The 13,668-nt window shown below is 39.8% G+C and overlaps 1 protein-coding gene across 1 annotated transcript in view; it reads right to left on the reverse strand.

Annotated features, from left to right (window-relative positions):
• Positions 1-13,668, reverse strand: part of LOC310946663 (rho guanine nucleotide exchange factor 28-like) — a gene marked incomplete at its 5' end in the record, with an annotated part of 39,231 nt that overhangs the window by 25,088 nt on the left and 475 nt on the right. The window contains 8 exons of the mRNA XM_083913188.1: positions 2,263-2,352; positions 2,988-3,032; positions 5,375-5,450; positions 5,697-5,898; positions 6,656-6,839; positions 8,487-8,673; positions 8,959-9,068; positions 9,734-9,875. Of these exons, the coding sequence (XP_083769314.1) occupies positions 2,263-2,352; positions 2,988-3,032; positions 5,375-5,450; positions 5,697-5,898; positions 6,656-6,839; positions 8,487-8,673; positions 8,959-9,068; positions 9,734-9,875 (1,036 nt within the window). The remainder of the gene's footprint in view (positions 1-2,262; positions 2,353-2,987; positions 3,033-5,374; positions 5,451-5,696; positions 5,899-6,655; positions 6,840-8,486; positions 8,674-8,958; positions 9,069-9,733; positions 9,876-13,668) is intronic.

Genomic DNA, 13,668 nt, shown 5'->3' on the forward strand with positions numbered 1-13,668 from the left:
CTCTGGAAAGAAGCCCAAACAAGGGTTTATAAATCCACATAAATGAAGGAATGTGATAAAAACAGAGAAAAGAGGGATGAGGAGGATTTTATAGGCAAAATATATGCGGAGGAGGGAAGCAGAGAGGTACACTGCGACTATAGAAAGTAGTTTCAGTGTGTGTGTGTGTGTGTGTGTGTGCGTGTGGGGAGGGGTTTTGGCACTATGCTAGTGAACATTAATGCTGCCTTTGTGGTGTCAGTGTGAGGTTTAATCCTTTTTTTCCGTTCTCCAATTAGATCCCTCAGCCGGGGTCGGAGACTTTTGTTAGCGTTCCTAATAGCGTTGCACTCAACATTCGTTGTCACCCTGCCAAACTATCCATGTCATAAATCCCCTTTTCTTGCTCACTCTATCTTCCCCGATAACACACACACCATCACATGCACGCACCATTCTCACACTCCCTCACTCTCCTCTGCCTGTGGAACTCAACAAGCTGCTGGAAAACTGCATTCAGCAAAACCCTAGCAACCCATCTTCAGCCACAAACACACCCTTTTTTCACTTCCCCATACCCCTTTGCCCTCTTCAGAGCACTCTTCCCCACTGCACTCAAATACACAAGTGCACACAAACACTGACAACACACACACACATCGACCTCCTTCCTTTCTTAAACTGTGGAGAGCAGAGCTCCTCGGGATGAAGTGGCGTTTGCTATTTGTTCACTAAACTCACATTAAAATGCTGACCTGGGAGGATGGGACCCGGGAGCATGGTTGCATGAGCCTCTCTATTTGTGTGTATATGTAGTCTTTGGGGGAAAGTGTGTGTTTTGGGTGGTGTATTTGAATTTCGAGGGCATTAGGAGGGCAGAGGTGGGGGAAAGAGGAGGGAGGCAGAAGGATGGAAGATAAGAGAGACAAACGTGTCTTTTACTTTTAAAACTTTTGAACTATTACAACAATATTGTAAATCTTATACAACCTGTTGTGGAAAATATTCTATTTAATTAGAGTCATGCCAGTGAAGTTACAGTCACTTACAGAGAGAGACGAAGGGGGTGACATCAAGAAGACAGAGGGGGAACATGACAGCTACACTCAAAATTCCTCATCCCTTGCTGAAGCTCAGGCTACAGAAGTTCTGTCTGTCTATTTGATGACGCATTAGCTCAATGAAAAAAACAGACTGGAATTGCACCATATGCTTCACTTCTTTGTTAAAAACTGCCAGTCACTCGTTAATGCCCGACAGCTTAGGAATCACTAAAGAGGAATTGAAATACCTCAAGGGTCAATTGCATTGTAATCCTGGAAGAATTACGTGTATAAAACCTGAGTCATTTCAATCTGAGCTATTTTTCATTTTTTAACATGGCACTAAGGGGAAACTGAGGAGAAAACAGGATTCACGTGACCAGCGTTATTCATCTGAACCACAAAAAGTGTTTGAAGAGACCACTCAAGGTCACAGGCAGGCGGTCTTCAAAGAAAATGTGAAAATCCTCAACCAGCCAACAAACACACACATTCAAAATTACACACAGAGTACAACATGGCTAAACCATATAGCATGGAAAACAACACCAGCCACAGGAAGTTCAGATTACAGATGTCCAGTGCCAAGTGTTATAAAGCCTGAAGCCTCAGCTTGTAACCGCAGCATTCTTACACTGAGGCATCAGTCTGCTCTTCAGCCATACAAGCCAATTATTAACCCACAGGATGTTCCCACTCTCAAATCCTTCCCTTCCCATCCAAAAACAGATTAGAGTGAAGCCACCTAGTTAGGATTCTTTTTTGTACCCAGGTCACTGCTGGCAGGATCAGGATGACTCAAGATTGTTCTCTAAATCAAGGATTAACAAGATTCCCTCTCAGTGCCACAATCACTGTAAACACAGAGTGTCATGATTCTAAAACCTCCAGAGGGATGGGGGGGAAGAGAAGCCAGGGGGCTGAAATGTGATCGTTTTGTCCGTGGGGATGGTAGACAGCCACAGTCGAGGATTAGGGTTCATTTCCAAGTTCTATTCAGGAAAGGAAATGTTTCCTGCAGTTGGTCTCACTTAATGATTAGAAGCTACTTGGATAATTTCCTATACATATATAGTGCCACCTAAAACAACAATGATCAGTTTCAGTCTGCGCAGAACATGATCTACAGCTGAGGCACCGCAAGCTCTAAAATTAAAAACATGTCTCAAAACAGTCTTCTGAGAAAGTAAGCTTGCTCTGAGGAGAGTTTAAAAAGACTTTATAAAACTACATTTTTTACCCGAGTCATATGGTGATGGATCGTCCTCCTCGTCAGCTTCATTCAGGCAAAACATCAGTGGCTCCTCATAGTCCTGAAGAAACAGACAACCTTTTACCAACTAGCACGCACATTTAGTCAAAGTTAGACTTTCTCATCAGACTACACACATACCACAACAGGCTAGAGCAGGACTAAGTACAAAAACACAAGTGTTTGGCGAGTGCCTAGGTGTGTGACACAGAAAGATCAATTAGGTAACCATCTGTATCACATAAAACAGGTCCTATTGGATGACCAGAATCATGTGAACAAGCCACACCTCTCAAAACATGAAATACACACTTGACCGCTCACAAAGTCGGCTATTCAGTGGTGTGTGCAAGGTGCGAACTCCAACACCTCAACAATAAGAGTGACACAATGTGGAGCATTGAGGGGCAGTCGGTGCCACTGGCTGATGCAGATGTTCAGGGAGATTGAAAGGAGGTTTGAGAGTTTTAAATCTGGAAATTAGATACTCAGGATTCTTTGAAGCAACAACACATTTTTCTAAATATTTAAATGGCACAAACTTAGCCTAGAATGTTTTGGTAACTTGTGTTCATATTACTTATCTTAACAGATGAAGCTCTTTAGATATACAGTATCTGTAAAACACTAAGTTATTGTCTTTTATTAGTCAATAGCTCTCTGAGTATGTGAAAAATCATGAGAAATTATATTAATGTCCTTGCATCAAATACTCACATTTTCTTCTACAGGAGCTCCATTGATATCACAATACAGTGCTGAAAGAAAGAAAAAAAAACATACTCAGACACACAGTAGCCATTAAACATCAAAAGAGGCTCAAGTAAGCACACATGTTTGTCAGTTTTAACGATGTGAACAATCTTACGTTTTTTTTTATTATAATTTTTTTACATAACCTGGGGAGATCTTTAATGTATGGCCTTGATGTACTTTATTTTCATTTAACTACCATGTGCATCCCAGATCAAAGGACACGGTGTATGAATGCTAACCAGAAGCAAAGCAGCGACATGCAGAAATTAGTGTCTGGGTGGTTTGATTAGAAGCCTTGGGTCATGTTAAAATACCGTATAAAGGCATATAAATGTAGGAGAAGGAAGTGGCAGCGACCCATAAAGGATATATATGTTGGGAGAGAAAGTCAGAGACATAACCATAATTACCCCCTTGCGGCTGTATGCCTCCGCCAACCAGTCAAGTTGCAGTTTACATCTAAACTGTTCAGACGTTCATATACATATAAGACTTTGAAGGATTTTATTTAAAAGGTGTATTTTTGGTGAAACGTAGATGCTTCACAAACATCTTCAACAAGTCAGTATCTGAGCAAATGCCTCCCCTTCTGTTCCTGAGTTATGTGTGAAATAACGGACGTAAACATTATAATGTCACAGTGAAGCTGACCTTTGACATTGGATATAAAATGTCATCACTTCATTTTATACTATTAGACATTTGTGTGAAATGTTGTCAAATTAGCATAGGAATGTTTGACCAAAAATGTGTACACATTGACCTTTGACCTTTAAAATCTGATCAGTTCATCTTTAAGTCCAGGGGGACATTTGAGCCCATTTCTCTGTTCAAAAGAATGCAATGGAACGACGGACATCCTTAAAACACAATGTGTCCGGCCACAGCTGTCATCTGTGCAGAGGCATAGAAATACATGAGAGGAGGAGGAACCAACTACCAAGGATGAGAAAGGAGAAGATGTAAAGTACAGGAAAAGTTCTGTTTCTGTGCCGCAGTGTGATGCCATAAAACACATTCACTTAAGTTTAGAGGCAAGAGGGGCAGAGCCAGAGAGACAGAGGGTAAAGGGAAACAACCTTGTAAAAGAGACTCTGACCTTCCAAATTTCATCCTGTAACTAACTAGAATTGGTTTATATATTTAATGGGAACATTTGCTTACTTTACTGTATATAGGTTGTAAAATTGTATCCTCTTTTTTATCCAATATTTTATTATTAATGATATTATTGTATATATTTTCCCCTTCTATCAATTTTATTTAACTGATATATTATTATTATTATTATTATTATTATTATTATTATTGTTATAACATTTAAATCTATTTATTGACACTATTTTATTTTTGTTTCGTCTTTTTAATATACTGAAGGTGGCATCTCTAAATAGCTTGATTCATCCAAACAAAACCATATTAAGACATAAAAGATATTAAATGTGAAATAATAAAAGGAAAGAGAAACAGAAAACACACATTTGAGAAGCTATAATCAGCAAATATCTTGCACTTTTGTTTGGTAAACCACTTTAGCAATTATTCAGTTATCAAATTGTTGTTCATCAATTTTCTGTCAATCTACTATTTCGCCACTACTAATACACATATAGCTTGCTTGCTCTGCTATTTTACACACTATATTAGTACAGTGATTCACACATTTCCAATTAGTTTGGTTGCTTACGATTATATGAGCTTCTTTCACTGCACTGTCGAAAATTACATAAGACACTAGAATAGTCTTTGATGTGACTTTGCAACAGCCTGATTCCTCCAGAAGAATACTTTACTTCAATCTTCTCTTTTTCCTACCTGCATTTTTTTCACAGACTTGCAATACCACACAACCCCGCAGGAGGGCAGTCAATGTCTATCAATGTCTGTCACTAGAACAAATAATACCAGACCACTGCAACATAAGAGAGAAAAGTTAAAGTAGAAATAGGTTACTTTCAAAAAGAAAAGCTGTTTTTGGTCATACTTGCTAAATCTGTCTCTTTATCTTGACAATGATACATCAGACAGATCATCTGTGAAATAATGGTCCTCTGCCTCCACCTGGTGCTCCTACTGGCATCTGTAAGATTCCACGGAGACCAACCGAAAACAATAACTTAGCTGATACAGTGTCAATAACTGCTTGTGAACTCAAGGCGCTAATGTTCTGTAACTGTATTGCATATTTCTCACATAAAGTGTTTTCAGAAACATATTTTCGTGTACTGTTTAGTTGTAAAAATGAGGAAGTCTGTGACCAAGTCGAGCCAAAACCAAGCCCCGCTCACATTTGGATGGTTTAGTTTAACCAGGCCTCTCAAATCCCACAAAGCAGGCGGATTACCATTCTCCGTAGGATCATCCACCAGTTCTTCCTTCCCTAAGATTGTCTCCACATGTTCCCTCCTTAGAGCTTTGATCTGTGGGAGGAAAGGTGATGATTAAGGAAGAGGATAATGATGATATGTGAAATTTTCCAAATGCCCCCTTTCAATGGTACTTCTAGGTGCATTTCTTGCAGTTTAGATTTTTTTGTGTTTATGTGCAAGGTCCCCCAAGAAATTTAAAATCTTTTTTTGCACAAGTGTGAATACCTGATTACAATGGACAGTGTTTTAATGTTTACATACAGTAACTTTACCAGCACCACCAGCACTCAAACTCACCTCTCTGAGGAAGTCCTGATCTTTGAGCCGATCTCTGAGAAGCAGGATATCAGCGTGTCGGCTCTCCTCCGAGCTCCACCTCAGGTTTTGTCGGACGGTCAGAGTCAGGTTCCCCGTATCATGACAGAACCTCAGTAAGCGGGACCGGTCTGCCCACACCTGGGACAGACCTGCTGGAGGCGTGGCTAGAGGGTTGGGTGGGCTGTAGCATAACAGGTGGGTTAGTTTAATTACAACTTAAAACAAAACAAATAGAGTTGATCTTCTTAGAGAACAATGTTTTTACCATTAAGATGTAATTAGAATATATAAACAAACCTTTAAAAGCACTTTTGTTAAAAGACTTTGGGGGGTTTGCCTTCATTTTGATAGTACAGCTTTTAACAGTGAAAGGAGGGAGAGGGAACGACATGCAGTAAAGGGACGTGGGTCGTAGTCGAACCTGAGCTGTTGCAGTAAGAGTTGAGCCTTAGTACATAGGCTGCATGCTCTACAAGTTGAACTACTGACCTGTCACTTCTTTAATCTTTCAGGCCAAGTAAATAGGCCAATAAAGGAGTGATTTATGGACCGAGATTAAGCGCGACTGACTGAGCACAACAACATTTGACAGGTAATACTAACAGGTGTTAAGCATTTTAAGTGCTCTTAAAATGTACTTTCACCAGTATTCGAGAGATTTAAAGAATGTAGTGTGTGGATTTTGCAGCTTCTCCCCATGCTACTGTGAGTTTTAGTCCAAAGACATGCAGCCTAAGTTAAACGACAACTCTGAATTTGCCTGCAAGGTGTGATTGTGAGCATGTGATGGATGGATGGGTTGATAGCTAGTGTAAAACTGGGTTGTTCCCACATTTGAAGGAAAGCCCCCCCCTTACTGTATTGGAAAGCTCTGCACTGAACTGATAATGTTACAACACAACAGTGATTCATTTGTTATTTGGAGCTTATAATCTTACTGTGTGAGCAGCTCCAGGAGCTCGGTGTTGCCTGCCGTTTGTGCCAGCTGCAGTGGTGTGACTCCCTCTTCGTTTGGCAGGCTGACAGCCATCAGACCTCCAGGCTGACAAAGTAGCAGCTCTGCCAGCCGATACAGACCCCAACGCACGGCCAGGTGAAGGGGAGACTCCCTGAGACTGTGCTCTGGAGATGAGGGAACATAAAAAAAATATTTAACTGCAGAGATAAAAGGATACAGTGGGATTTTCTTGACAGCTGCTGAATGGAAGGGAGGAGTGAGATTAACAGTAAGAAGATAACAAATAAACCAGTGATGAAATGTGAGACAAAAAGGAGGAAACAGGAATCTACTTGTCATAACCACCTCCTTGTGATAATTAACCTAAATGTCAATGATTCATTTCTTATTTTGCACAGCACTGGATCTCTCTGCTCCACTGGCCCACTTTAAGACAATAAAAGCTTTCAACAAAGTGGTGACAGTTTCATGTTTCTGTGCTTGGCTGCCATTTGGCGCAGTCCAACAAAACCTGTATTCAGGTAACTGGCCTGCATCAGATCAGCTAAAGTCAAGCAGCTGGTAAGCTCGGAAATGTACTGTTGCCCTTTTAAAAATGTAACATATATTCATCATAATCTTAAAATATTTGAATGAGGAAAGTTAGGGATTGATAATTCAGTTGCTGCATTGAGGCTTCTATCATACAGAAGTGGGCGTGGTTTCATCTAAACTGGGTTGGAAAATCGATAGATGCATCGCGTGGCATACAGCATCGGCAGTAGAATGATGTCATAAACTGTGTTATCAAATTTACTCCAGACATTTAGAGGGAGACGCTGCGATGAAACAGACTGCCTTAACTATATTAATGCTAAATCTGGTTTGTTATTTATGTAGGTGGCCCTACACAAACACTCGGATCATAGAAACAGATGGAGGCATCTAGTAAACATGGTCGTCAGCACACACACACACACACACACACACACACACACACACACACACACACACACACACCACACACACCACAACACACACACACACACACACACACACACACACACACACACACACACACACACACACACACACACACACACACACACACACACACACACACACACACACACACACACCACACACACCACAAACACACACACACACACACACACAAACACACACACACACACACACACACACACACACACACACACACACACACACACACACACACACACACACACACACACACACACACACACACACACTTGCTATCAGATTTATTGAGCTCTGCCTACGGCTACTTCCAGAAGGAAAGGCTCTATTAACCACATTACATGCTGCTTAATTAGCTTAGATGAATTCAACAGAAGCACACATGTGACCATGTTCACTTCCGACTTCAGCCCAGTAAGAATGGAAAGTGAGAATGATGTTTGAGAAGAAGGGGGGGGTGGAGGGAGTTGAAGAGTTCACCTTCCTTGGGTAGCACTAGCTCCAAGTTTCCATACTTAGGTGGGGATGAGGTTATGAAAAATCCTGTCAACTGTCTCTGCTCACTAACTGCACACAAGAATACAAAACTGCATCCGTCTTTAAACCAGTTTATCCCAATTAAAACATTATGAAGCCTTCCTCATCTGTCAGATTGTGCTGCAAAGTTGCATGCATTCATCTATTATCTATCTTATGTGTACTGTTTGACAAATTTAAGAATTTCACAATGTTCACACATTGTTCTATTATTAAAAAAAACGATGAACTATGCTTTTGACCAACTATCTGTAAAGGAATGCCAGTTCAACAAGACAAGATAATCCTGCTCTCACCATCTCCACTGTGGCTCCCAAGTACATTCCAGTTTTGTGGGATATCCAGATTGGCCATGGCCAGAGCCACGCGGTGATCCATAGCCCAGCAAGAGGTCTCTTGGCCCAGGTTGAAGAGGCTGCTCAGCTCCTTGTGATCCATAGAGCTCAGGCAATGTCCGTGGATTACCAGGTGTTCCGCTAGGTCCTGAGAAAAAAGCAGTCATGAATAAGATGCAATCTGTTGAATAAGATACAACCAGTGTGTGTCAAAACTACCAATATGCAGTTGAGGTGAAATAATTTCAGCCTTTTAGCAAATAAAAAGTATAAAAGTATAAAATGCACTATAAAATACACTCATTGCCTTGGTGAGATGGGCATTTCTGCACAGCATAAAGAAACTCCAAAAATCTATCTGAATTTTTACTATAGGGATGCACACACTTACGTAGACTATATATGTAGTATCATATTTGTGTGTTTTTCCTACCTGAGCATCATCTTGGACATACTCCAGTGAAGCCCCACCCACCCAGGTGAGGGGTGTGGTTTGAGAGCACAGGTAGGCCTGAACAGAGACCACCTCAGCCAGGTTATGACCTAAAGAGGAACACAAAAAAAAAATAATGATATGATAAGGCACTGCCTGCAATTGCCTTCTCATGCAACAAAAATATACCACGAACACCTATCTCAAACAGGTTGTAATGTAATAAAATTGTAATACCTGTAATAAAATGATCACCTTGATCTAAAATGAGATGATATATATATATGTGTATATAGTCTGATAAATCAATTAAAAAAGCAAAGGCATGATCCTTAAACTATGCCTGTATCAAAGCCCAGAACCTACAGCATAAGTGCTTTAGGAAATCATTTTGTATGCTGATAAAGGCATTTTTTCTTTCCAGAGGGTTCTCAAGCCTGCGGGACTGCCTGTTGTCTGTGTCAATGTACACAGAGGCTTAGTAATGTTGATGTATTGTTTATGGAGCTGTTTCCCTCCTGAGAGGAAGCTAATAAGATTCTGTGCCGTTCCAGACATCAAGTCACAGACTGTTGCTGTAAAAACGACTGTGTTTGTGTGTGTGTGAGAAGATTCAGATAGTGATATACTGTTCCAGAGTATATCACAGACAGGAGAGGAAAACCTGGGATTGTCAGGATAGGTAGTTTAATGTAAAACGTAACAAATTACCCTAAAATACATACAATATTACAGCAACACAGTACACACCATTCAGGCATACACATGAACGTACCAGGCACTATAAAGCAGAGCATGACATCACTCTGAGCCCTGGTGACATGGACCAGTGTGGATCCTTCCAAAACCACATAGACCTCTGCATCCTCAGGCATTGAGTCGAAACCCTCCAGCAACGCAAATACCTTCGCCTGGCCCTGAGATAAATGAATAAAAGATGAGAGGGGTTGAAAAAAAAAAAGAAAGGTGCTAGAGAGCAATACATATTTACATACCTATAAGGATACAGGTTCATTTTAGAGTAAGTCTCTATTCTGATGCACTGCTCTACATTTCCGTAAAGTACACAAAATCCCCTGACAGAATGCCTCTTGAGGGCACAATAAAACATTCACCCTCAATAAAAACAGGAATGTCTTAGTGTCTACTGCAAAGACCAGCCTTGATCCCAACAGGCCAGAACACTTTAGACTTCTGATCCGACGCAGAAGAAAGTGAAATAGTGCAGAACAACTGCACTGACATGTAGACTGATTACTAGTAGTCTTTAAAAAAAGCCTTACAGACTTTAGATCCCTATCAAATTCTAGGTCATTCATTTCTATAGGACTGCCTATTGTCTGAGTGTTTTGACACATGACCTCATAGTGCCTGAGGTTTAATGCCAGTACTGAAATTATTATTTTTTAAATTATTTTTCAATGGGACAACATAATCAAATGTAAACGTATATAGAGATCCACTGAGCTATTAAAAACAACAGAATTTGGAGAAAATGTAATTAGCACATGGGTACTGTATATTTCTGTGATATTAGTTTAACAAATACTGTAAGGCACAGTAGCTTGGTAACAACATGAATACAACAAAACCCCATAAAGTATACAAAAAAAAGTACAGCAGTACAGGATGAACTTTTACTTGCACTTCACAGGTCATAAACCCCCACCCCCTTCATGTTATTGAAAGGACATGGGCTGTGCGTTCATTTTTACAATGTTTTATTTTAATCAGTTATTTGATGCTATAAAATGGAGTTAAACATCATGATTGAGAGCTGTGATTGACATGTGATTGGTCGAGTGGTATGGGCGGGACTTCGATACCACCTGATTCCTACTGCACAGACTGTGGTTGTAAAATTGCAACATGGCAGTTCTTCAATCTGGGATATTTTGGCTTCACTTATGTACAGTTGGGATGAAGTGGAGACACATTGTCTATCTTTATATACAGTTTATGGTTTCACCTAGGTCCCATCCTTGTGAGGATATTATACCTTTACTGGACCTATCTTCAAATATGTAAAGCGGCTTTCATTGTTTTTTGGCCACACACACAACCTGACAAGTTGTAAATACAGCACTGACATATTGTCACCTTATAAAGTTGATACAAACATGTTGGCTATACATCCAGCAACCACAAAGCCACATTGTCTTTTATTGTTATGCTTGTATCTACCTAATACATATCAATCCAATATTTACTCTTAAGCTACGAACTCCTGAAAGAAATGTTTGGCCCTTTAGCAGCTAAATGCTCCACTATCTCCACCAGCTAGTGGCTAACTTTGCCAGGCATTCAAATCATTGTTTATATTAAAATATCCATTAGAGCAGCTTTGATCATTTTGGGGCCCATGCTATTATTTGGCTAAAAACCTTTTTTTCTGTGTATAAATGGCTGCAGTGTGGATATCTAATGCAACTGTAAATGAGTTGGACGGATGGCAGATTTGCTGCAATTTAAGTATCGAGACTAAATATCTGCTTTTAGTTTCAGACCCTGAGAATAAAAAATTAAAAAAACTCCCTCCAGGGTCACTAGCCTCCTTTTTAGAGCTGCTGCTTTCCACCGACAGCCATCAGTCGCGGGTAAGACATCTATTGTGGAAGATATCAATTTGTCCACCTACATACAGTGGCCTCAATAAACCAGACAGCAGTGTAGCCACAAGACACATTGTGTGGGTTATTCTGGGAAACGCATCACTGACTGAGGCAGGAGTAGAGGAGACAGGTTGAAGACCTTAAAGAAGAGGTTGAAGGAAGGTTAACCAAAAAATGCAAATTATAAAGCTTGAAATGCAATGAACACCACAGATTAATGTTGGATGGTATAAAAGTGAGGACGTTTTTGAGTAGTCTCTTTCTCTCTCTATCTATCTGCCTTGAATCAGCTCAACAGCTGACCTAATTTCTCTCTCTGTCAAACCGAGAGGCTTTCCTCTTGACTTGTCTCGCTGCCTCAGAAAGAGACACTGTGAGTAATCCTGCATCCATGTCTCTCTGTCTCACCTAATCCCACCTTCAGGTTCACTTATCCATTTCTTTAACCCTAGTTGGCTATTCTTTGATAGAGCAAGCATCAGGTTTACCATAAATTATATAATGTCAGCACAGCTTCTCTTGTGCACTCGTTAAGACTCCTGACCCCTGTGTGACTGACCAGATGTTGACCACAAATTAATAAACTTTGATTTTTGACCAAATACCTGCAAACCAATTCCCATTAACCTAAACTGTATTTTATGTTTTGTGGTGCTGTAAAGAATGATCAAATAGTTTTGAACTATTAAATTAATCACCAAGTATTTTGATAATCTATTAATCTGTTTGAGAAGAAAAAGAAATGTCTAAATTATCTGATTCTAACTGAATATTTTCTGGTTTCTTTACTCCTGCCAACACAAGACATTTGAGGACATCATCTTGAACTTTGGGAGATACTGATCACCATCACGCACTCATCTTCAACCCGCTTTAACTCCATTTTCTGACATTTTATAGACGCAATAACAAATGATTAAGCCACTAATTGCCACTGAAAATAATCGTTGGTTACAGCCCTAATGTTTTGTGCCAGTCAACAATTGTTAGCATGCTAACAGGCTAGGATGATGAACATGGTAAACATTACCCGCTAAACATCAGCATGTTAGCATTGCCATTGTGAGCATCTTGGCATGCTGATGTTAGTATTTTGCCACAAGCCTCACAGGGTTCCAGTCAGACAGCTTACTGTGCTTCGTGATAGTCTTTTAAACAGATTCCTGTGCACACACCGATAAATGCACCAATGCACATGCAGCACTGTTGCATGCAGTTGTCTGGTTCTGATTTTGGCTCTAGCAATATGTGTAGTATTGTATAGTATTGCTATTGTATTGTAGCAATATTTAAATATATAAAAGAGCAAGGAAGGCTCTCCCCTTTGACAATTTGTTTAAAATGATTAGTTATTTTAGGGTGTATGTTTTATGGTTTGCGGTATGTTTAAAAAGAACAAGAACTGGACTCCCACTGTTTGCCATGAATCTTTGCAAAACTATTAATTAAAAACCTATAGTGGTTTTAAATAGATACAGTAATACTAACATAATATCCCAATAAGTGTATTCATATTTTCTTAAACCCCTTCCGTAGATTAGACTTGTGAAAACACACATCAACTTTCTTGTGCTTTACTGGCTTCCCTCTCCTTTAAAAACAGAGTTGTTACCGAAGTGTATTCATTCATTCATTTATATAGAAAGCAGGCACAGTATCTGAAGAGAAGAGTAAGTGTTTCATTACATGAAATGGACCAGACAAGTTTGGTAAACTTTAAGTAACCTTGAGTAAAAGGAAAACATGTCAGAATAAAAAAGATTCAAGTGACTGAACACAATGAGAGCAATGTGTTACCTCCTTTGATCTTCAGAGAAGCATTAGTTTTCATTAATGTTTGCGTACGTAGTTAAGATCCCAAACTGAAACTAATAAAATAATACTTGACTGCAGTGTTTGACTACAGCTTAAACTCACAGACAACAGATCCATTCAAAGGCCTAACACAAGCAGAGACATCACAAATCAATCTGATAGCAAAAACAAGGTCCTCTCCAACTCTGACTAAGTAAAATACAAATAAAGCACCTAACTGTGAATGAATCACAGAGTTACTGATTTGCTAGTTCTACACACAAATGCCAGGCTTCTATTGTCA

The sequence above is a fragment of the Echiichthys vipera genome, assembly GCF_963691815.1.
Source record: "Echiichthys vipera genome assembly, chromosome: 4".
In the NCBI taxonomy this organism is placed as follows: Eukaryota; Metazoa; Chordata; class Actinopteri; order Perciformes; family Trachinidae; genus Echiichthys; species Echiichthys vipera.